Below are 23,453 nucleotides of genomic sequence, written 5' to 3' on the forward strand. Positions count from 1 at the left end.
TATTACTGGAAAAAGATGATTGAGTTGAGAAATGTGACAAATATAGAAGACAAGCTTTGTGAGGTCAGAGGTCTAACTTGTTACCTCTGTGTCTCTAGTGGTCTTTAGTTCAGCAACTATTTGTTGAATGGATAAATAAGATCTTGGTGGCAAGACAGTAATGCTATAGCAGTGCAGCCAGAATGTCTGGGTTCAAATTAAGCTCTTCCATTTACTAGTTATATGACCTTGGGTAAGTTACTTGACCTCTCTATGCCTCAGTCTTCCCATCTATTAAATGGGGCTAATGATGGAGTCTAGATCATAGGGTAGGTTTTTTTTTTTTTTTTAATGTTTATTTATTTTTCTGAAAGAGAGACAGAGCATGAGCAGGGGAGGGGCAGAGAGAGAAGGAGACACAGAATCTAAAGTAGGCTCCAGGCTCTGAGCTGTCAGCACAGAGCCTGATGCAGGGCTCAAACTCATGAACCAAGAGATCATGACCTGAGCCGAAGTCAGATGCTTAATTGACTGAGCCACCCAGGTGCCCCAATCATAGGGTAGTTTTGAGGATTAAATAAGGTGGAGTGCTTAGAAGAATACATGACACATATATCTGCCACATAACAGTAGCTATTCTTATTAGTAAAACAGTGTGCCTTTAACAGAACTTCAGAAGTGAGAAAAACAGTTTAGGGGTAAGGGTACAAAGAGTGTTTAGTTTGGCATTTAGTGGAGCTACCAGATAGGCCTTGGGGAAAAGGCTTACACTGAGGAATCTGACTCTTGCCACTTCTCTGCGCTCCCCGTAGTCCTCCCATCTCCCACCAAGATCCAGTCACACTAGCCCCTTTCAGTTCCTCCAACAGGTCAGGTTTTTCCTACCTCAGGACCTTCCCACTGTCATTCCCTCAGCCTAGAAGGATAGAGAGCCTTGACAAATATGTAATGATTCAATAGCATTTGGCACTCTTTTAAAAGTTAACTCCGGGGCACCTGGGTGGCTCAGTTGGTTAAGCGTCTGACTTCGGTTCAAGTCATGAACTCACAGTTCGTGGGTTCGAGCCCCGCGTCAGGCTCTGCGCTGACAGCTCACAGCCTGGAGCCTGTTTCAGATTCTGTGTCTCCCTCTCTCTGCCCCTCCCCTGTTCATGCTCTGTCTCTGTCTCCAAAATAAACATTAAAAAAAAATTTTTTTTAAGTTAAATCCAGGGGCACCTGGGTAGCTTAGTCAGTTAAGTGTCTGACCAGCTCAGGTCATGATCTCACTGTTGGTAGGTTCTAGCCCCGTGTTGGGCTCTGTGCAGACAGCTAGGAGCCTGTAGCCTGCTTTGGATTCTGTCTCCCTCTCTCTCTGCCCCTCCCCTGCTCATGCATGCTCTCTCTCAAAAACAAACTTTTTTTTTTTAATTTAAAAAATAAAAAAATCAAAGTTAAATCCCTAGGAATGTATAAGGTAAGAAAGCAAAGTGGAATAAGATAAAAGGAATGAGCACAGAAAAGAGGAACAGCAATTGCAACGGACTATCCAGGGGGGTAACCAGGATACTTGGAACGAAGTTTTTAAGGAGATGGGTAATGTTCTAAATGCTCAGAGGAGGAAAGGAAAATGAGGATCACTGGATTTGGCAATAATTCTGAGGAAGAACTCTGAGAAAGTAATTGTCCACGATGTTGAGAGGGGAAGGCAGCAGAGGTCAGACAGTTAAATAAATCAACTAATATAAACTGATTTACCAAAAATGTTTGATAAGGGAGAGAAGCAGAGTGCAGGGAAGATGACTGTAGCAACAGACCCTGTTTTTAGGGTTTGGGTGGGATTTTTTGGTAGGAGGATAATAACAATGGAGAGGAAAACAAACTAAGATACAAACGGAATAAAAACATGAGGCTAGATCTTGGAGACATTGTGCATCTCTGCAGTTTTAATGCCCACAGTGCTTTTCACACGCGTTACCTTGTCCCTCAGCTCTCTGATGATACATCCTCTAATTCAGTGGTTCTCAAAAGTGTAGTCCCTAGACCAGCATCATCAGCATCAGAGGGAACTTGTTAGAAAAGCACATTTTTGAGTCCTACAACAGATCTACATAATTGTGCGGGTTAGACCCAGCAATCTGTGTTTTTAAAAGTCCTCCAAGGAATTCTGAGGCTCTCCAGGTCCCCGCAAGGACCACACTCAGGAGAAAACGACAAAAGACCGCTGCAAGGAGTAGCGGCCACAGTTGGAGGGCAGAATTTTCTTCTGAACCTTCCACCTGGATCTCCCAACCTCCTAAGAGAGGCAGTGCACAACCCCAGCCAGCCAGCGGCACCTCAAAGCAAAGTCGCCCCGCTTCGGACTAGCCTGAGCGAGTTCTACCAACCCCAACGGGAGCGGAGGTCAGCTAAGGACCCTTGGCCAAGCTCAGCCACCGCCCTAGAAAGGGCCCGAGTGCACCAAGTCCTCAGGCTTCGACTTCCGGCGGGGGGGGGGGGGGGGTCTGCAGGGAGGGACTCCGGGCTGCCGTATCCAAATTCTTCAGGATTGGCGGGGATGGGGGGCGGGGTATTTGTTCTTCTAACCCCTCCGTGTGCTACGAGGCCGCAAGGGGCAGAGAGGGAAGAAAGACAGGCTAGGATAGGATAAGTTTCCGCAAAACCTTGAACCCAATAAAGGAACAAAGAAGACTTAAAAACCCTTCTCCCTGTCCTTTCCTACTTTCCCACCCCGAATCCCAAGGAATGGAAAAGGCGGAGGCTCAAGGCCTCGTCTAAGGGAGACGCGGGGAGGACGCTTGAGGAAGAAATCTCGCGATAGGAGGCCGGCCGGGGCGGGGGTGACACCTCTTCCCTCCTCCTCGCGTTAGTTCCGGTCGCAGAGGAGACACCGCCGCAGTTGCCGCCACATCGGGGATTTCTGGCTCTTTTCTCTTCGCCTTAAAGTCGGTGAGGCGCGACGCTCGCCTGTCCCGGGACGAGGTTGTGGCCCTCAGTCGCCAGACAGGGCAGGGGGGTGGGGGCCGGCAGGTCTGGTGTGGCCCGGCTTGAATGGGTCTGAGCCGCCGCCTGAGGCCAGGCGGGATCCGGGGCCTGGATTGGAGGTCCACTGCCGCCACCTCAGCAGGGAGGTCGAGGGTCTGCGGCCCGGACCGGGACGTGGGGGCCCGGGGGTGCGCTGCGGCGCCAGAGACCGAGGGCCCCCCCCCCCCCCCGCAGCGGCCTTGCCTGGCCTGGGTAACAAAGCCGCTGCGGCCTCTGTTGGGTGATGTACGCGTGGGGGGTTCTGGCGGGAGGGGCGGGGGAGCAGCCACCACCTCTGCGGCCGCCTCCACCACCGCTGCTTTCGCTGGAGGGCGGGCGGATGTACGGGGCGGCGGGGCCCCCGGCGCGAAGCGCCTCGGCGCCTGTGGTCCGCTCGTTGCGGCGGCCGCCACCACCGGCGACGGGGTCAGTGGAGAAGGGGCTGCGGGCCGAGAGCTCGCCCCTGCGGCGCCCCGCAGGGGCCGAGGGGTTCTGGGTGGGGGGTGGGTTATCTCGTTCGAGCGGCAGACACAGGAAGGGTGTGGATAGGGAGACACGTGCTCGGGGAGGAGACTTGGATTGCAGGGTACGGGGCAAAGGAGGCTAGGCCGGCTCTCAGTTCATTTTGCAGGCTGGAGTGGTGCAAGCGGCCGCTGCAGTCACGGGCACAACTTCATAGGGTGGTGCTGCTCATAGGCCCATGGTAGAAAGGATTCACCCTTTGACGGTGTCTGAAAATTGACGTACACGGTTTGGATACCTCGCGGCAATGATGGCAATCTCGCTTAGACTTATGTGGTGCTTAGAAGTGCTGGAATATGCAGGCGAATTCAAAGAGGAACGAGGAGGAAACCAAACAATTATGTTTATGATGGGTGATTTGCCCCTAGTCACTATGGTGCTGCTATAAAGTCTTTTAAAAGTGTACTTCACCGTACATCTTCAGAGTTTCTTGTAGGGAGAAATGCAGGATTTGAAGTTACATTAATTCTTGGTGTCTGCCCCAGGTACTGCCAGGCTGAAAGTGTTCTATTTGATTTATATTGTGACTACTCCAAGGTTTGATGCTTTGTTTTTAGAACAAAATGTTATGGCACTGATATTTTTAAGGCTTTATTTTCCTTTTCTTAGGGTGTCTTTTATGAATAATCAAAAGCAGCAAAAGCCAACGCTATCAGGCCAGCGTTTTAAAACCAGAAAAAGAGGTAAATATGTTTTAAAGTCTCTCTCCAAACTTCCAGAATAACTTTGATATCTTGGTTTTTCTGCCAGGCAATTGCTTAATAGTAAATCTTTTGAGAGAAAATATCAGAAAGGAACTTGAATTTCTAGTTGACTGCCATTTCAGATATACCCTTAATATTTTTACTGCTTTTCTAAGCCTTTAGTTTTTAGTATCAACATATATATCTCTAAGGTTAGTGACTGGTCTTTTTATTGTGAGGATAAAGTACCTTTTTTTTTTTAAGTATGGAGTGCATTTTCACTAGCTAAATTTTATTTAAGCAGACTTGCTTGAGGGGAAAAGTTAATTTATGAAAGGGAGCTCCTAATGCAATTGCTGATTTTTCCCAAACTTTGTGAAGATTTCTAGAGAAAAACCAGACTTTACACATGGAAGCTAATTATGGAACAGAGTTCACACTGTCATGTCTTTTGAAATTAAATACTTCTCACAGACAAGTACTAGAATTCTGTTAACTGCTTCTATTAGTGGGTAGTTAGGTGAATATTCTATAGCAAAGCACTTATTAGTGATACAAAGTTAAGTGGGGTGTGGTCTCAGATATATTTTGTATTGGGCTTAATACTTTCACCAGGATTTTTCAGTGTTATTGTTCAAAAGCCATATTGACCTTATTTTACAGGAGATTTTGAGGAAATAGAACTGGGTCAGCTACTGGTTATAAATTGTTTTTTTCTACCCTGGGTAACAGACACTTTGCGATATATATTACATAATCTTTTGTAATCCCTGATCATAGACTGTCCTCTTGTAGTGGGGAGACTAAACAGTGATTTGATTCTAGTCTTTTCAGATTTCTTTAGATTTCACCTGCTAAATAAATTTTCTCAAGAGGAGGAAGGGGAGTTGGAAACTGAGCAATTCAGCAGTAATAGGGAAAAGTCTGTATCCCCTTGAGGATGTGGTGATACCAAGTCATTTTATTGTTATTAGCATCAGGAAGAGGTGTCACTTCCCCAGTTCCACATTGAGATAACTCATGCCCTCCTAGTTCCTCATGGTGGGGTCCTGGGTAGCATGAACAATCATCCCAGTTTGCCTGGGACTGAAGACAGGACCTAGGCTTTTCAGTGCTAACACAAAGTCTTGGGCAGACAGGGAGGAGTTGGTCACTCCAGGGCTGTGTGAAAATTACGGTAGCATCTAACCTAGATAGGGAAGTCAGCAAAGGCTGGGTATGTCCCTAAGGCACTGTTAAGTACCAAATGAATGATTTAAAACAAACATACAAACAAAGTGTTATGGGCATTTAAAGAAAAGAATCAAGAGCTCCAGCATTTAGACAGAATTTCACTCAAGAATAAAATTTACCTAAAGTTTAGAGGATGTCCTAAATTTCAGAAGAGCCCAGAGGCAATAGGAGAGCATTTGGAGTAGAAATTGCCTCCTGGCAGTAGGAACACACTAGCTCATTTAACTCCTCATTTATGAGACTTGTGTGAAAAAAATAGTAGGAGACAAGCCACACAATTCTTGTGACTAGGCAGTCATGCCTTGCATTTGCAGAGGATATGTGTAGTCTTATTGTGTCTGCTTGCATTGCAGGTCTTGGGTAAGCTTTGTGTTTTGTTTTTTTCAGGTGTTGAAATAAATGAGATTGTGATACATGTGGTTAACTTATTCAGTAGTTACACTTTCATAAGGTGGTGGTTTCATGGCATTTTGGTAAGCCTTTTAAAACTAAATGTTGTGGGGTTTTCCCCCCAGATGAAAAAGAGAGGTTTGACCCTACTCAGTTTCAAGACTGTATTATTCAAGGCTTAACTGAAACTGGTACTGATTTGGAAGCAGTAGCAAAGTTTCTTGATGCTTCTGGAGCAAAACTTGATTACCGCCGATATGCAGAAACACTCTTTGACATTCTGGTGGCTGGCGGAATGCTGGGTAAGTGTCTGGGTTTTGTGGGAAATGTGATGTATAGAGATGATGTGGAATCCAGAACATGGACTGTTTGACAAACCTGTCAAATTAGGGTGGCTTTGTTTTGGCTTTTTTACTTTCTTAGGATTTTTCCATTCCCCCCGCCCCCAGGTCATAGTAGTTTAGCAAATTATCTTGCTCTGTCTAGCTTTATAGTTGAAATCTGTTAGAAAATCATAACATTTGGAGATGACTTTTCTGATATGTACATCCCTACTACATCCCCAATCAGTAATTTTTCCAAACTGTGTTTGAAAACTCTCCATTAATGGAGAAATCTTAGCCTCTTATGTAGTCTTATGAAATACTACTTCTGTGTGCCTGAGGACTAATCCTACATTCTTCAGTACATTAGCCACAATCACTTAGAGTTTGGCTAATATAAATTGAGATGTCCTATAAGTGTCAAATATACGTTGAATTTTAAAGACTTGATATAAAAAAGAATGTAAGACATGTCAATAATATTTTGAATACTGAAATGTTAGAATCAATATTTTTGATATGTTGGATTAGAGTATATTAAAATTGCACCCTTTTTGGCGGGGGGGGGGGAGAGAGAAAGAGCCTGAGCCAGGGAGAGGGGCAGAGAAACTCATTTTTTTATAAGGAACAACTAAGACAGTTTACAGGTTTTCTTAATGTTTATTTATCTTAGGGGGGGGGGGGCCACAGAGTGAGAGATTCCCAAGCAGGCTCTGCACAGAACCCAGTGTGGGGCTCAAACTCATGAAGTGTGAGATCATGACCTGAGCCAAAATCAAGAGTTGGACGCTTAACTGACTGAGCCACCCTAGGCACCCTCGGAGGGACTCTTAAGTAGGCTCCACACCCAGCGAAGAGCCCTGACACACATGGGGTTCTTAAAACTGCAAGATCATGACCTGAGCCGGAATCAAAAGTTGGGCACTTAACTGAGCCACCCAGGTGCCCCTGTTTTTAATATTTTTAATGAAGTTACTAGAAGATATAAAATTACATCATGTGGCTCACATTATGTTTCTGTTGCACAGCACTGCTCTAACTTCCACCTCCACCCTCACCAGCTCAGGATGTCTTAAAAGAATGTGCCATTTAGTTAAATATCTTCAAATGATGGTGATAATTTCATTTCCATAGCTCTTTAAGACATTTCAAAATGTTTTCACAGTGATATGATATTGATCCTCAAGGCCAAGCTGATAGAATCAGAACTCTATTTGTAAGCCTGCAGAATGGAGGCTTAAAAGGCTTCAGTAACTTACATGCAGTCAAATAATTACTCAGTGGTGGAACCAAGGAACTTAACATTCATATGTTCTAATATATTCCATTATATTAGCAGTTTGTAGTAAGAAATACCTATTTTCTATTTACAATACTAACCCTAAATCTGCTTTTAAAATCCTTTTTCAAACCTTTACTAAGGAAATTTTCAAATATATCCTAAAGAGAATAGTAAAATGAACTTCTTGGCTGTTACCCTACTTAATTGTTAACAGTCTTAGTCTGGCTGTGTTCCCCCTGACTTCATCCCCCTACCCCATATTTCAAAGTGTATATCAGACTCACTTTATCCATAAATACTTACAAATGTATATGAAAGGTAAAGACTAACTTGTAAGTTTTTATGGCCCAGCCTCTTAGGAAGCTTGAAGGGTTGTTTTCTGTATGGAAAGTTATGTTATCAAAAACAACTTAAAACATCTCCACTTGAGTGACAGATTTGGTACTGTTGAATGGTTAATGCAGTGAGTTTAACTGGGTTGCTGAAGGGGGTTATTCTCTCAAGTTGTTTCACTTTGTTCACCAACCAACCATGTTGCTTTTGAGATAGTGACTTTGCTCTCAGATCATCTTTTAGAATTTGTATCATTTTATTTTATAATGAGAATCCTTCTAGAAAGTAAGATTGAAATAATTACTAATTTTAAATGAAGGTCACTGCAAATTTTTTGTAAAATATACCTTAGCCCCAGGTGGTACACTGGCAGATGACATGATGCGTACAGATGTCTGTGTGTTCGCAGCACAAGAAGACCTAGAAACCATGCAAGCATTTGCTCAGGTAAATGAAACTATATATTTATTTCAGTTAGCTATTCTCCGTCTGAATAGGAGTAGTCTGCTTTTAAGAGGTTGCAAATAGAAAGTTGAAGGAATCTGAACTGAAGATTTAGAGATACTTTTTGGTGTAATATTAACGAACTAGAAATTTCAAATGTGTTGAGGAAAACAAAGTAGAAAAGATTGAATTATTTTCCTGTTTGTCCCTTTGGAATTAATCCATTTTTAAGGAAAACCCTCAAACTGAAAAGGAAAATCATTTCCTTGTCATTTCATTCAATTAATGTTTATTTTTTTTTTGAGACAGAGAGAGACAGAGCATGAGCAGGGGAGGGGCAGAGAGAGAGGGAGACACAGAATCTGAACCAGGCTCCAGGCTCTGAGCTGTCAGCACAGAGCCCGACGTGGGGCTCGAACCCACGAACTGTGAGATCATGACCTCACAGTTAAGTCGGACGCTTAACCGACTGAGCCACCCAGGCGCCCTGCCTGTAACTTTTTAAAGATGAATGAGTTAATAGGCAGATTAGCTTACCAATCAAAATTTCATTCAAAGGTTTCATACATAGTTTGTGTTATTGTAAGCAAAGAATTCAAGTGCTCCTAACCTAGAAATTTGTTACCTGTCTTTGGGAAAGTAGAACTATATTCTCTGATCTTATTCTGTTAATAATCCTACAGATGGGTAAATGACTTGTATTTAAGCAATAAATAGTCCTTGCTTTAATATCTGGCAATAAAAATCTATCGTGGGTGGCTATTAAAGTGTTATATTGTAAGTTTTGAGAGTTGACAGATTCTTCCCAAGCGGGCTTTTTAAATAGCTTGTAAATTCTTATATCCAGTGGAAGTTTCCCTTCTTTGATGCTCTAAAGATACTGTGAGATACTCAGATCTTTTAGGAATCTGGCATCTGTAGATATCAAGTTATTAAATTCCGTTACTGTTCTTCATAGGTTTTTAACAAGTTAATCAGGCGCTACAAATACCTGGAGAAAGGTTTTGAAGATGAGGTAAAAAAGGTATGAACAACAGTATGCTTTGTGGATACAGAAGGTTGGGGTCAAAGAGGGGAACATTAAATCTTAATTTTGCCACAGATTTGAGAGGATTTTAGGTATTTAGGTAGACTGTCATTGAAATGTGATTTGGGGGTGTATCATTTAGTTTAATTTGCTACGGGGGTATATCATTTAGTTTAATTTGCTACACAGTGTTTCCTAGCTTTGTGTCCAAACAAGTGGCAAAAAAACTAAAGACCAAAATGGGGTTTGTTCAAAAGATACAGTAAGATCAGAGTTAAGCAGATTGAGAAAGAAATTTAGCATACTTGATATTGAAGTCTTAGTCTATATATAGGTAAATGAAAAAAATGTAGTAATGTTAATAGTAACATCAGGTTTCAACCTGTTCTAATTATTAACTCGTGTAATACAGAAACCCTGTGAGGCAAGTTTTATTATCCACATACATATATATGAGGAAACTGAGGCACAGAGGATAAGTAACTTGCTCAGGATCACTCAGCTAGTGTTACTGTAACTAAGACTAAAACTTGGATGGTTAGACCCCAGAGCCCACACTTTTAATCAGTACAGGTTGCTTTACTATGTCTCTTTATATAATACAGTTGCTCTTTTAACCTTTAACTATTTACTTTTATAGCTGCTGCTGTTCTTAAAGGGTTTTTCAGAGTCGGAGAGGAACAAGCTGGCTATGTTGACTGGTGTTCTTCTGGCTAATGGAACACTTAATGCATCCATTCTTAATAGCCTTTATAATGAGAATTTGGTTAAAGAAGGTAATCAGCCTTTAGTAAAGAATTGTCTTTAGTTGTGTGAAGGTGAGGATACCAAAGAGCATGAAAGATGTACTGATATAAAAACTAGGATATAACTTACATAGATTTGATTTGTGTAATAGTCTTAGTTTTTTAACTATCTTTAAATTTCATAAAATAAAACTCATTAGATATTTAATATATACCTTTGGCTGTCTTTAGGTATATAGCAGATGTGGTTATAACTTAAAAAGAGAAATGCCAGGGAAACCCAGAAAGATTAATTCCAATTGGGAGACTTGGGAAAGTCAGAGAAAGTGACTTTAGGGAGAATGTCAAGCCAAAAAGAAAATAAGTTGCCTGATGTAATTTTCATAGTTAAATAATTCTGTTAAAATAAAAACAAAACTTTTTAAAAACTAGACTACTGAGTGTTTAATGTGCCCTATTTCCCACAACAGCCCTGTCAAGTGTAAGAACTGTTACACTCATTTTACACATTAGAAAGCAGTTTAATAACTAAAAGTACCTAACTAGCAAATGAGACAATAGAGAAATTGGAGTGAAATGGTAAGCAGCTTAGTGGCAGAGGGAAGTTTGGGGATAAAGGGAGTAAGTCTGTGGTTGAAATGGGGAGATAGAATGGTTGAAATCCACTTGTTTCTGCTAAGTAAGCTCTTTTGTTCTACAGGGGTTTCAGCAGCTTTTGCTGTAAAGCTCTTTAAATCATGGATAAATGAAAAAGACATCAATGCAGTAGCTGCAAGTCTTCGGAAAGTCAGCATGGATAACAGACTGATGGTTTGTAACTTTTTTCATTCTTCCCATTCTTGCCAACACTTAAAGTGTGACAAGGGAACTTTCTCATTTCTAATCTGTGAAAAGAAGTGGTTTTTTACTGATACTATTTAAAGACCACTTGACCAGATTAAATTCTCCTTTCAGGAACTTTTTCCTGCCAATAAACAAAGTGTTGAACACTTCACGAAGTATTTTACTGAGGCAGGCTTGAAAGAACTTTCAGAATATGTTCGGAATCAACAAACCATAGGAGCTCGAAAGGAACTCCAGAAAGAACTTCAAGAACAGATGTCCCGTGGTGATCCATTTAAGGATGTAAGATATTTTTGTTTAAACCATCTTTACGAACTAACTAGAACTTAAATAAAATTTTAGAAAAAATAAGCCATCTCTATGATTTTTTATTCACTTGAGAAGCTTTAAGGTATTTCACCAGAGTGAGTTTTAATTAGTGGCTGTTGAATTATGTGCTGGGGCTTTTCATTAGCCTTCTTCACATTTAATGCTTTACTAGTGCCCAGAAATTATAGGGCTTGGGGATTTTGTAGGGTTCAAGCCAGTGAATAGATTTTATGTTTCCATCTCCATCCTTTTCCAACTGGTTTGCCTGTGTGTAAATTAAGGCTTGGACTAGAGGTCCATCCCTTCCAGTTCTAAAAGTTCTCTGATTATATGTGGTACACGTGTGGTTCCGTTGCCAGTTGTGTTTTTATGTTTTTGTAAAAGGTCTAAGATTGATGTGTAGAGTATACATATCAAAACTGATTTACTAAATTGGGATTCTTTTTGCAGATAATTTTGTATGTCAAGGAGGAGATGAAAAAAAACAACATCCCAGAACCCGTTGTCATTGGAATAGTCTGGTCCAGCGTAATGAGCACTGTGGAATGGAACAAAAAGGAGGAGCTTGTAGCGGAGCAAGCCATCAAGCACTTGAAGGTAAGTCTGACTTCACCTTTCTTTGGCTCACGGTTTAAAAACAAATACATGTTTAAAAATAGCATTGGCCTGAAATTTGTTGTTTGCTTTTGAGGGAGTATTGGAAAATATGAGCATTCCTTATTTATTCTCTAAAATACTAACATTGTATTGACAGTTGTCTGGAATCCCTGGTGCAGACAGTATTGCTTGGTTGGCTTAGTTGCTTAGAGAGCCTTCTGCTTAATTTAAGTTTCCATTACATAGAATATAATTTACAGTGATTTTGAAAGATCTGTTATGTTCTGTATTTTAGGAATTTTGAAATGGCTGGTCATTATAAGAAGTGACTACGTTTTTTTCTCTTTTCCCTTTAAAAGCAATACAGCCCTCTACTTGCTGCCTTTACTACTCAAGGTCAGTCTGAGCTGACTCTGTTACTGAAGATTCAGGAGTATTGCTATGACAACATTCATTTCATGAAAGCCTTCCAGAAAATAGTGGTGCTTTTTTATAAAGGTAATTTAAATTTTGGATTTTGTGAATACATTTAATAAAAATCCTAAACTACTCCTCTAATAATTTCAGTGAGTCTGAACATTAGCTCCATAAAATATTTTACTCTAATCATAGGACTGAATTGTCTCTAATTGAATTGGGTGCTTTTTAGTGTATTAATATCCAAACATCTTTAAACCTTATTAATAAGTTAAAATCTAAAACCTTCTTGGTGTGGCCTCAAACTTTGTCTCCTGTTCTCTACCAGTTCTCTTCCCCAGACACACTCTTCACATCTCTGTAGTCTTTGGCCCATGACAAGTTGACTTCCCTTCTTCACTCTACCCCATTAGCCATCTTGTCCTTCAAGATCAGTTCAAAATGCTCTGGTAAAACCTTCTATTTCAGTTATTATTCCCTTTTCTGTGATCCCTATTTCAGAAAACTGATCTAAAGTGGTTAATAAAGATAAGGACTTTGTTGGGAGAGAGCCCATTGCAATATATGTAGATTACTATCGTTGTTAATAATGTTTGGGTTTTTTAAACATCTGTTTTTGAGAGCATGCTCGTGAGTGGGCGAGAGGCAGAGATAGAGGAACAGAGGATCTGAAGTGGATTCTGTGCTGAAAGCAGTGAGCCAAATGCACAGCTTGAACTCAGAAACTGAAGTCATGACCTGAGCCAAAGTTGGACACTCAACAGACTGAGCCACCCAGGCACCCCTGTTTTTTTGTTTTTTGGGTTTTGGTGTTTTTTGTTTTTCTTTTTTTTTTGAAGGGAGAGAGAGAGAGTGTGCTCATGCAAGCTGGGAGGATCCCAAGCAGGCTCCACGCTATCAGCTTAAGCTCAGAACCTATGAGATCATGACCTGAGCCGAAACCAAGAGTCAGATGCTTAACCTGCTGAGTTTAATGAATTATTGATCAAGTATCACTGATTACTTAATCATAAGGTTTCTCAACCTTGGTATTCCAGATATTTTGCGCCATTTAACTCTTGTTCGTAACAATCCTGTGCCTTATAGAGTATTAAGTAGCATTTCTCCTTAGTGTAACAATCAAGAATGTCTCTAAACATTGTCAGATGTCCCAGCACGGGGGTGGGGTGTGTCAAGTTACCTTCAGTTGAGAAAGTCACTGGTTTAGTGAGTGTTTTTCCTAGCTGTAGGTTCCTATGTTGGCAAGAAGTTGACAAAACATTTCTTTATGTAGGTTTCTCATTTTATCTTTTCTATTTTTCTTTAAAAATTGAAGAAACCAGTTGAGTGTTCTGAATACAATTGTTGTTTTTACTTGACTTCAGTAGGCTATTTTTTACCATGCACACATCTGTACCTTACGTGGCATCTGACTCTGCCTGAAAAACTCCCAGATGTAATGATGACTCTCTTTCTAGCTGAAGTCCTGAGTGAAGAGCCCATTCTGAAGTGGTATAAAGATGCTCATGTTGCAAAGGGGAAAAGTGTCTTCCTTGAGCAAATGAAAAAGTTTGTAGAGTGGCTCAAAAATGCCGAAGAAGGTAAGTCTTTTACTTGGTGCAATTTGTTTGGTAAGCTGGAGAACTAATTTTAATGTGGCCATTGTATATGCCACCTTTTTTTATTCATATACCATTCTGTACCTTGAATACAGACTTTCATTCATTTCTGACAGATCTGCAAATACTCATTTACTTTAAGGCAGGGAGAGCTTGGCTTTAAATATTGAAGTATTTTGATGGCTTGGCCATTAGACATTCTGAGGAGGAAAATTGAAAAGATTGAGACTTTAATATTCATGAATTTTGAGATGTATAAATGAAGGCTTGTGAATATCCTCATAAGTGGGGGATTATTAATAATATATCTTAATTATATTAAAAAATCTTCAAAGTTATAAATGGGGACTTTTGTTTTCTTTTATTGTATAATGCTTGACTGCATCTTTTCCCCTTTTCTAGAATCTGAGTCTGAAGCTGAAGAAGGTGACTGAATTTTGAAACTACACCCTCAGTAAAGCAAACAGGAGTTGTAGATAAAATGTCATGTCTCATGTGTCCTGGTTCTTACATCTTCCTACCTCCCTATATCAAGCATGATATAAGGGCTTTCATGGCAAATTTTATTTTAAATGTTTCTATGGTTACTGGAAATGTTGGGTTTAGTTTCTAAAACCATGTTTTAAGTAGCTACAGGAGCTATAGATTTGAATCTAATGTTGCATTAGTCTTTTCAGTTATCTTCTACCTCCTGTATTTTCTACTGTAATAATGTAATTTAAGGCCTTCCACAATGAACAGTTCACTTTATTCCCTGGGTTTTCTATATAAACAGTTTTCAAGATATGATTTGGTTAAAAATAATTTGTTATAAAAATTCTGTTTGCAAATTAAACTGTAAAAGTATCCAAAGTCTCAAAAGGCAATGATTTGTGTGATAATTTAGTATGCCCAAAGCCCTGCTCATCAATGAAAATCTCATATACAGTAATTGAATTCATTAACATGAATCTTGAGTATTTGGACCGTTGCTTGCATGTTGGTATTTTCTTGCATTTTTAACCCTGGATGTCCTTGAGCTCAATTGTTTGCTCTATGGTTTTTATTCTTTAGTAAAGCCATGGAGAACAAGCTTGAAAGTGAGTTGTTTGGGAAATTGTGTATGACAGAGGTGGTGGGAAGAAGAAAGTTGAGCTTGTTCTCATTAAAAACTTTTGCATTCAGTTTGTATCTTTCCAGGCAAAACCAATGGATATTCTTTTCATACAGCCATTTTCAAATGTACCTTAGAAAAATCTTGTCATTTAAAGTATTTTACGCTTGTCATGCACTTAGATTGAAAGGAAAGGGACTCATAAAATAGTGTGCGTGCCTGCCTGGCTCAGTTAGAAGAGAGCATGTGAATCTTAATCTCACCATGGATTCGAGCCTCACATTGGGTGCAGAGATTACTTTTTTAAAAAAATAAAAATAGTATGAGTAAAGGAAGTGACTATCAAATCCCAGGAAGTTGTTAAATATTAAGTGGTCAGCATGTTCTGAGACTCTAAATGTAACTCATTTCCTCTTGCCTTAGAGTATTTGTTGTAAAGAATGAAGTGCAATGATGATACATTCCCACTTGATCATGTTGGATCAACTTCATTCTCTTGACATCCTTTTAAATAACTCAAGCATCTGGCTATTAACAATACCCTAGTTTCCATCTTTTTAAATTGCCATGAGCCAAATATCTCTTATATATAATTGATCCATTTATTTCAATGGCTGCCTTTTAATTTCCATCTTTCTTTTCTTGCTGCTACCCGTATATATATTATATATATGTGTTATATATATATATATATATATATATATATATATATATATATGTAGTCATTAGAAAACAAAAAATGACCACCACTTTGGTGGAGAGACTTCATATTAATAAAGTGAACATTTTGAAAAGGTTTTTTTTTGTTGTTGGGAAAAGAAACCAACTTAGAATGATGCCACCACACTGAATGGAAATTGCCCCTTTCAAAGGTGCCGTTCTTAGGAGCCAAGAATTCGGTGTTTAAAAGTTCATCTTGAGGGAATATGTGTAATATAATTTGAAGTAAAGGTGTAGTGACCTTATGAAGAACATAACTGATACCATTATGAATGGGGTGAAATTGTTAAAGGAATAACTTTGATAGTTTTAATGCACAGGCAAAATGTATTCACTAGGTTTCTACATAGTGATCTGCTTTTACTTTGTAATTTGTAGTCCTCAAAAGACTTTTTTTCAAAAATAATAAAGTCCATCCTTACGCCTAGGTTATAGGTCAGTCTTCTTTAGTTTTTTGTTGGTTTTTTTTTTTTGGTGTATTCCATGTTTATACCTAGGAATAGCTGTACGTTATGCGTTCAGACAACGTCTCTACTGTGCAAGCATTTAATAATCGTCCTTTTCATCCTATGATTCCCTAACTATAACACCCACACAGAATTCCAGTGTAGCGGAAACTACATTAATATTTCTATAGCCAAACCATTGCATGTTACTGTCGTACAAAGTGTACCCTATTTTATTATATACTGTGTATAGTGAAAGAGTGTGTAGTCTTCCAGAACTACATTATGATCTTTGTCTGATCATAGTTTTTTTCTTCATAATGACAAAGTAGTATTTACTTACTACAATGTTACAGTAAATGGATAAGTCACCTGTGATACTATAAAGAAAGGGAATGCTTCCTAAAGACTACAGATTTTCATTTTGAATTATAAGTGGAATTTTGGAACTTGGCTGCCAACGCCCACCTATGGCCTCAAATATTTACTGCTTAATCTAGATGTTAAAATTGTACTTGTAATTATAATTGGATAATGTTAGCTGATTTTCCTAACTTGGTGTCAGTTTCCAAGGATAAGTCGTCTTTTAAGTGCCATAATTAAATATGTTTAGAGCTGATCCTAAGTTTCTTAATTATTCTGGGAGTATTGTCCTAGAGATATTTGTTTGTTCTTACGAAAACTCCAAATACAAAAATGCCACAGGAAATTTTGACATAGCATAGTGATGGTGGGGAGAGGAAATGTGTGTGACTAAGAGATGTATCTGCGTTGTACATGAAAAAGAATAAGGGTGATTGGGGGGGAGCCCTTCTCGGGTGGTATCACCCCTATTGTGACCTAATGTATCTTTTTAAAGGGGAGGGGACCTAAAGATAAACATTTTCATTGGCAGATATATCTTTATGTATATCCATATCCTGAGGCAGTATTTTAATCATTTCCCATTGGTTTTGAAGATTTTAACAGATTGTTGATTGTAACTGTATCATAAGTAGAATCATTTGGAATTCTAATCTATAAAAATCAATTAAAACCCTGTGTAGCAGTTTATAATTAAAGTTGCTAGGCATAACGCTTAGATAATGGTATTGAAATTTTACTGATGAAACTACAGGAGATTCAGGAAATGACAGAACTGTTGGTTGGCTTTAAGTGTAACAGATGCCAAAATTTTAGTGTGCAGTATTACTTGGACTACTGAATGACCTTTGTAAAAATTTTCCTCAGATGCTATTTACAGGTGCCATGTAAAATAGGTAAAGCATTTGTGAGAGTTCTGGTAAATTGCCTTGCTATGATTTCTTTATGTAAAGTAGTAAGTAGTCCTTTAGTATTGATATAAAGTGTTTCTGTTTACCAGCTTACTGAGGCCTAAAGGTTTAAAATATAATTAAATAATAGGTTGTTCAGTGGGCTTTATTTAGGTGGACTCTAGTAGATGTGATAAGTACTTTTAAAAACGAATTGCAGTGGATATGAGCTAAACCCAATCTTTTTTTTTGTAATGTTTTATTTTTATTTATTTTGAGAGAGGGAGAGGATCTCAAGCAGGCTCCACATTGTCCACGCATTGAGCCTGACGTGGGGTTCAATCTCACAAACCGTGAGATCATGACCTGACCCGAAAAATGAAGAGTCAGCCTCTTGACCAACTGGGCCACCCAGGCACCCCTGACCTAAACCCAGTCTTACCCATACAGTTATACATAATTTCGAAACTTGGTGTGGATCAGAAAGGTTTCCCAACCCCCTTTCCTTCCCTACTTTCCCTCCCCTGTTTTAACTGGGCAATTAGCAGCCATATCAAATCCAACCTTTTTTGATTTCCATGCATTTATATTTTTTTCTTTAGAATTATAGTTTCCTCTCTCCCAATAATTGAAAAAAGGATGAGGATACTTTACAGATGCACTCAGTCACTGTCAATTTAGTAACTTTTAAAAACCTTATATAAATTAAAAGTTCAACTGTTTGTAGTGCCCTAGAGGAAACACTAGTAAAAAATCTGCCAAGTCCTTTGTTTTGTAGACTGTCTAGAGGGACCAAGACCTTGTTCAAACTATGATCAGAATGTTTATGGTTGTATTAGTGCAGGCTTGAGAACTATGCATTAAGTGTATACAGTGAATTTGGGGTGTTACAAAGTTATCAGATACAGTTGAGCTGTTCCATTTCAGGAGTTCCCGGTCTGTGTGACCATTTTACAATACTGAAGGGAAAAAAGTTTAAACCTTTTTTTTTTTTTCCTTTTTTAGTTAAAATTTCGAAGGCTGTGCTTAAACACTTGACTTAGAGGTAAACCTATTGTGTGACCCATTACAGACTGCAGCCTCTATTACTTCAAAAATCTGTTTTGTGTTCTCTGGCATCTTAAGAATATTTTCTCTGTAAATACACCTCATTTCCATTCTAGTTAGGAGTAACGGACCCCGGCATGGCAAACAGTTGAAGAGCGGAGAAAACTGGATAGCTGATACTACAGATAGTTGTTGGACCACCTCCAGTCCAGCCATCCAAACCAGTAATTCCATTGCTGCATTATTTGTGTTAACTGTGAAATTGGCTTCTTGTCTGTACCCTTGAAGTTGAATAAAATTTCATGAGATTCTTTGTTAACTTAGAGAAGCAATGACTATTGTTGCATTGGTTGTTGTATGCTAATAACCTATAAGCACTGGAGTTGCTTCTGGCTCCAGTCCTTGTCCTAGTCCTTCCAGTTTTCCCCCTGGCGTTTTGAATACCATTGAAAGGCCTATTCCTCTTTTTTTTGTCTGGACCACTTTGGCTGTTGTTTGGCTCACATGTACTTCAAACTTCTCCAAATGCTCAAAAACTGCAATCATTTCTCTTCATGAAATACTAGTGCCATCTACCCTCCCTGGAAAGTTTCAGCTCCCCTCCCTTCAGCCCTCACATCTGATGGGTCAAGTTCTGTCCATTTCAACTCCAACTCTAATTCATCCCACCAGTGTCTATTAACAGCCGGAGTAGTCTTTAATTCAAGTAAAACTACTTAAGAACTTTCTGCTGGAGGGACCTGTGTGATTGATTTTGTAGCTAAATCTTCCTTTTTCACTTATTCACCCCCCCCCCCCCCTCAGTGCCCAGCATCCGATAGTACTTGTCAAGTAGTAAGCATTAAATACTACGTAAGTGAAGAAATGAGAACAGGATGACTGTGCTTCTTGGATCTAGTCAGAATACTGAAGTTGAGGATGTGAAAAACTAGAATGGATGTTTGCATGTACAATGAAAGTTGTTCTGTGATTTTGGAATATTTATTTAGAAGCAACTTTGGTAAGGTGGAATCCAAGATACTTCTGTACTATGGCAAGGATTGCTGTGACTGATGTGACCTGGCTGGACTAAGAACCTGTCAACAATTCGTAAATGTGTGTTGTCAGGTGCTCTGCTGAGCTTTAGCACTGTGGTAACAAACAGGACTAGATGCCAAAATTCAGGCCTACAGGAGGGAGCTAATCACAAGTGAGGTGAGAGCAAAACCAAAGGCATGGTAGGTACTGGCAGGTTGGAGCGTCTGGTTTCAGGGCTTACATAGTCTGTAAACCCTTAAAACAACCATGAGAGACAAATCACACTCAAAACATGGTTTGCAAGTCCCTAACATTGAACAAATAGACCATGCATGTGAAACAGTTGGAGAAAAATACCCCTCTATTAGCTGTGTGGCTGGGCAAATAATTCAACCCTGAGCCTTGTTTTCTACATCTGTAAATAAGAATTATGACTGATGCCTATCTTGTGGAGTGATTGAGAAGTTTACAATAATCTACTTAAACGAAGGTACTTAAACAGTACTCATCAGAAGAATCTCTCCATGAACTGTGGCTGTTGTCAAGGATGTGTTCGTGGGGGAACTAAATGCCACTGACACTGCTAAAGCCCTGAATACAGGTTTCCTGTTTGATTTGAACCAGTAGAAGGTAATGAAAGTCCCAAAAACCATTGACATGATATTTTTACTTTAGCAACTGTAGAAAGAGACACAAGATTAACTGAAATCGTCATGACCTGGTAGTAACAATGGAAGTCATGTTTTGTGTGCATGTGGTCAAGTGTCTTTCCCAAACTCCATTCTAAAAATATAAAAGTTATAAGTCCACAAAGGTTAATGGCATATGATAAGTATCTTTTGTTGAGAGAAGGAAAGCAGATAGGTGACCAATTGGCGGGGTTTTAGCTTTGTCTGTTCTGCTAAGCCCCTGCGGTGCAGCAGAGAGCTAACCATAACTTAATTCAATACCGCAGGTCTAAGGGAAGACTCAGAAGTTGGGGCACTGGTTTCTTTTAAGGGTGGGAGTGAGGAGCAGGGTGGAAAGCATGAGTTTATTGGAGTCTTTAAAAGGAGTAGCCACCTTTGTCCACTCCCCTTACCTTACACTGCCACGTGACTGGACTTAAATTCAGCAGAAAACAGAAGGTTTACCATCTGCAGAAAGAAGTTGGGGCTATGGACTGGCGGATACCAGACACAGGTAATAATACTATATTTAAATGCAAAAAACAAAATGGGCAGATCCATAGCATTATACATCTGTGTGGCAGAGATTAACAATTGTCCCTGATACTATTCTCTGACTTTTTCTTAGAATCCCCACCATTTAGCTGGACATATGACTGCTCAAAAAACATCTCAAAAAAGAAGACGAAGAAGAAGAAAATACATCTCCCAGCCCAGCCTCCCTTGTAAGTGTGGCCACATGATTAAGTTCTAGATGGCGGGATGAGCTATTTCCAGTGCCTTTGAAGAGGCCATGTCTTCTTCCTTCCCTTTCTCCTTCTTATAGCTGGAAATGGGCATGATGACTAGAGATCAAACAGGGCTCTTGGACCATAAAGATGAGGGATGATTTGCTGAGCATTACAAAGCTACAAAATAGAGCCTGAGTTCTTGACACAAACTTTTTCAGTGTTCCATCTCTGACAACCTACGTCTGGACTTCTTTCAGATGATAAAGAAAATATCTTGTTTAAGTTATTTTTATTTTAGGTCTCCTGTTACATGCAGCTGAATGTAATCCTAAATAGTTGTTTAGAAATATAAAGAGAAATAGCAAAAGGGACAGACTCAAAATAGGCTCAAGATGAAAAGCTGAATAGATCAATCCTCATAGGGGAAAAAACAAGTGGTAGGTGTGCCATTTTTTAAGTTATTATCTTGTTTCAAACACTCTTGTCCTATGTGATGATGAGGCTGGAGCTCTGCAGACTACATTTCTTACATGGGATTAGAAGTAGGGAAAGGTATGGAGAAGAGTGTTCCTCAAAGAGGAAAGAGCATGTGCAAAAGGCTGGAAAAAAAAGGAATTTGGTTTATTCAGGTAAAAAATACATTAGGTCTAAAAAAAATTAAGTGTACAATGCATTGCTTTTTAATTCCTTCACAAAATTGTGCAGCCATCACCACTACTGAATTCCAGAACATTTTCATCATCCCAAAAAGAAACCCCCACAACCATTAACAGTCACTCCCCATTTCCCCTTCTCATCTCATCAGCTGTACCAACCACTAACCTACTTTCTATCTCTATGGCTTTACCTATTCTGGACATTATTTCACATAAATAGAATCATACAATATGTGGCTTTTTATACCTAGTTTCTTTCACTTAGCATAATGGCTTTAAGCTTCGTCTAGGTTGTGCCATGCATCAGTATTTCATTGCTTTTTCTAAAAGGCCAAATATTCAATTGTATGGATATATCACATTTTATTTATCCATTCTTCAGTTGATCAACATTTGGGATGGTTCTACCTTTGGACTATTATGAATAATGATGCTATGAGTATTTGTGTACAACATTTTGTGTGGATGTATGTTTTCATTTCTCTTGGGTATATACTTAGGATGGAATTGTTTGGCCACATGGCAACTCTATGCTTAACTTTTTGAAGAAGGACACAAATGTTTTTTAGAATGGATGCACAAGTTTTACATTCCCACTAGCAAATTTCTCTACATCCTCATCAACACTTATTGTTGGCTTCTTTGATTATAGCCATCCTAGTGAGTATGAAGCATTATCTCGTTTTGGTTTTTATTTGCATTTCCCTGATGAGTAATAATGTTGCAAATCTTATTGGCTGTTTGCATATATTCCTTGGAGATATGTCTATTCAAATATTTTGCCTATTTTTGAACTGTGTGACCTTTTATTATTGAGTCATAACACTTCTTTACATATTCTGCATACAGGGCATAATTCCCTTATCAGATATATGGTTTGTAAATATTTTATGTCTGTAGTTTGTCTTTTCATATTTTTAATGCTGTCTTTTGGTGTGTGTGTGTGTGTGTGTGTGTGTGTGTGTGTGTGTGTGTGTGTTTAAGTAGGCTTCAAGCCCAGTACAGAGCCCAATGTGGGGCTTGAACTCACAACCCTGAAATCAAGATCTGAGCTGAGATCAAGAGTCAAAAGCTTAACTGACTAAGCCACTCTGGCACCCCTTGATGCTGTCCTTTGATGCAAAACCAGTTTTTGAAATTGTACGAAGTCCCATTTATCTACTTTTGTCTTTTATCCCCTGTGCTTTTGTTATCATATCAAAGTAACCACCTAATCAAAGTTCATAAATATTTACTCCTGGGGCACATGGGTGGCTCAATCCATTAAGCAACCAATTTTGGTTCAGGTCATGATGTCACTGTTTGTTGGTTCAAGCCCTGCACTGGTTTGTTAGTTTGAGCCCTGCCTTGGTTTGTTAGTTCAAGCCCCACATCGGGTCATCTGCTGTCAGCACAGAGCCTGCTTCAGATCCTCTGTTTTCCTCTCTCTGCCCCTCCCCAGCTCATGCTTGTGCACTCTCACTCTCAAAAATAAACATTAAAAAAAAAGAAAATATTTACTCCTATGCTTTCTTCCAAAAGTATTACAGTTTTAGTTCTGACATTTAGGTATATGATCCATTTTGAGTTAATTTTTATATGTGGTGTGAAGTAGGGATTCAACCCCATTCTTTTGCATGTGGAAAACCAGTTGTCTTAGCAACATTTCCTGAAAATATTATTCTTCCCCTTTGAATTGTTTTGGCACCTTTTTTCAAAAATCAATTGCCCACTTTCTGGATTCTCATTTCAACTCCAGTGATCTGTCTATCCTTATGACAGTATCATACAGCCTTGATTGTCACTGTAGCTTTGTGGTAAGTTTTGAAATTGAGAAGTGTGAGTCCTCCAATTTTGTTCTCTTCTAAAATTGTCTTGGCTATTTTGGGTTCCTTAGCATTTCCATTTCTGCAGAAAAGGAAGCTGAGATTTTTGTAAGAATTATTATATCTTAGATCAGTTTATGACTATTGCCATCTTACAACCCATGAATATGAAATGTCTTTCCACTTTTTTAGGTCTTCTTTAATTTCTTTCAATGGTATTTTAGTAGTTTTCAGTGTGCAAGCTTCACACTTCTTTGGTTAACTTTATCCATAAATATTTCATTCTTC

General features: G+C 39.2%; 1 protein-coding gene and 1 long non-coding RNA gene across 7 annotated transcripts in view; one reads left to right on the forward strand and one right to left on the reverse strand.

Moving 5' to 3' along the window:
* Positions 1–2,891, reverse strand: part of LOC122226473 — a 16,599-nt gene extending 13,708 nt beyond the window's left edge. Inside the window, exon 1 of the long non-coding RNA XR_006205645.1 lies at positions 2,806–2,891. This is a non-coding gene — a long non-coding RNA (uncharacterized LOC122226473). The remainder of the gene's footprint in view (positions 1–2,805) is intronic.
* Positions 2,819–21,985, forward strand: BZW1 (basic leucine zipper and W2 domains 1). Of its 6 annotated transcripts, none has more exons than XM_042949653.1 (13): positions 2,819–2,907; positions 4,114–4,187; positions 5,936–6,112; positions 8,101–8,195; positions 9,151–9,216; positions 9,860–9,995; positions 10,666–10,775; positions 10,920–11,090; positions 11,568–11,714; positions 12,074–12,212; positions 13,589–13,711; positions 14,132–14,155; positions 18,405–18,607. In XM_042949653.1, exons 2-13 carry the CDS (start codon positions 4,124–4,126, stop codon positions 18,572–18,574), a joined length of 1,422 nt encoding a protein of 473 aa, XP_042805587.1. In that variant the 5' UTR covers positions 2,819–2,907; positions 4,114–4,123; the 3' UTR covers positions 18,575–18,607. The 6 variants fall into 6 exon arrangements, with proteins under 6 accessions (XP_042805587.1, XP_042805589.1, XP_042805588.1 ...); XM_042949655.1 differs by having other exon boundaries at positions 2,830–2,903; XM_042949654.1 differs by lacking the exon at positions 2,819–2,907 and adding an exon at positions 2,921–2,940.
* The last annotated feature ends 1,468 nt before the right edge of the window (positions 21,986–23,453 follow it).

The sequence above is a fragment of the Panthera leo genome, chromosome C1 (genome assembly GCF_018350215.1).
Source record: "Panthera leo isolate Ple1 chromosome C1, P.leo_Ple1_pat1.1, whole genome shotgun sequence".
Classification (NCBI taxonomy): domain Eukaryota; kingdom Metazoa; phylum Chordata; class Mammalia; order Carnivora; family Felidae; genus Panthera; species Panthera leo.

Coding starts and splice junctions, on each gene's coding strand:
- BZW1 (XM_042949651.1), top strand. CDS start 3,323: ATGTACGGGGCGGCGGGGCCCCCGGCGCGAAGCGCCTCGGCGCCTGTG. Junction 9,996..10,665: donor TGAGAATTTGGTTAAAGAAG/GTAATCAGCCTT, acceptor TTTGTTCTACAG/GGGTTTCAGCAGCTTTTGCT. Junction 14,156..18,404: donor TGAGTCTGAAGCTGAAGAAG/GTGACTGAATTT, acceptor TTTCCATTCTAG/TTAGGAGTAACGGACCCCGG.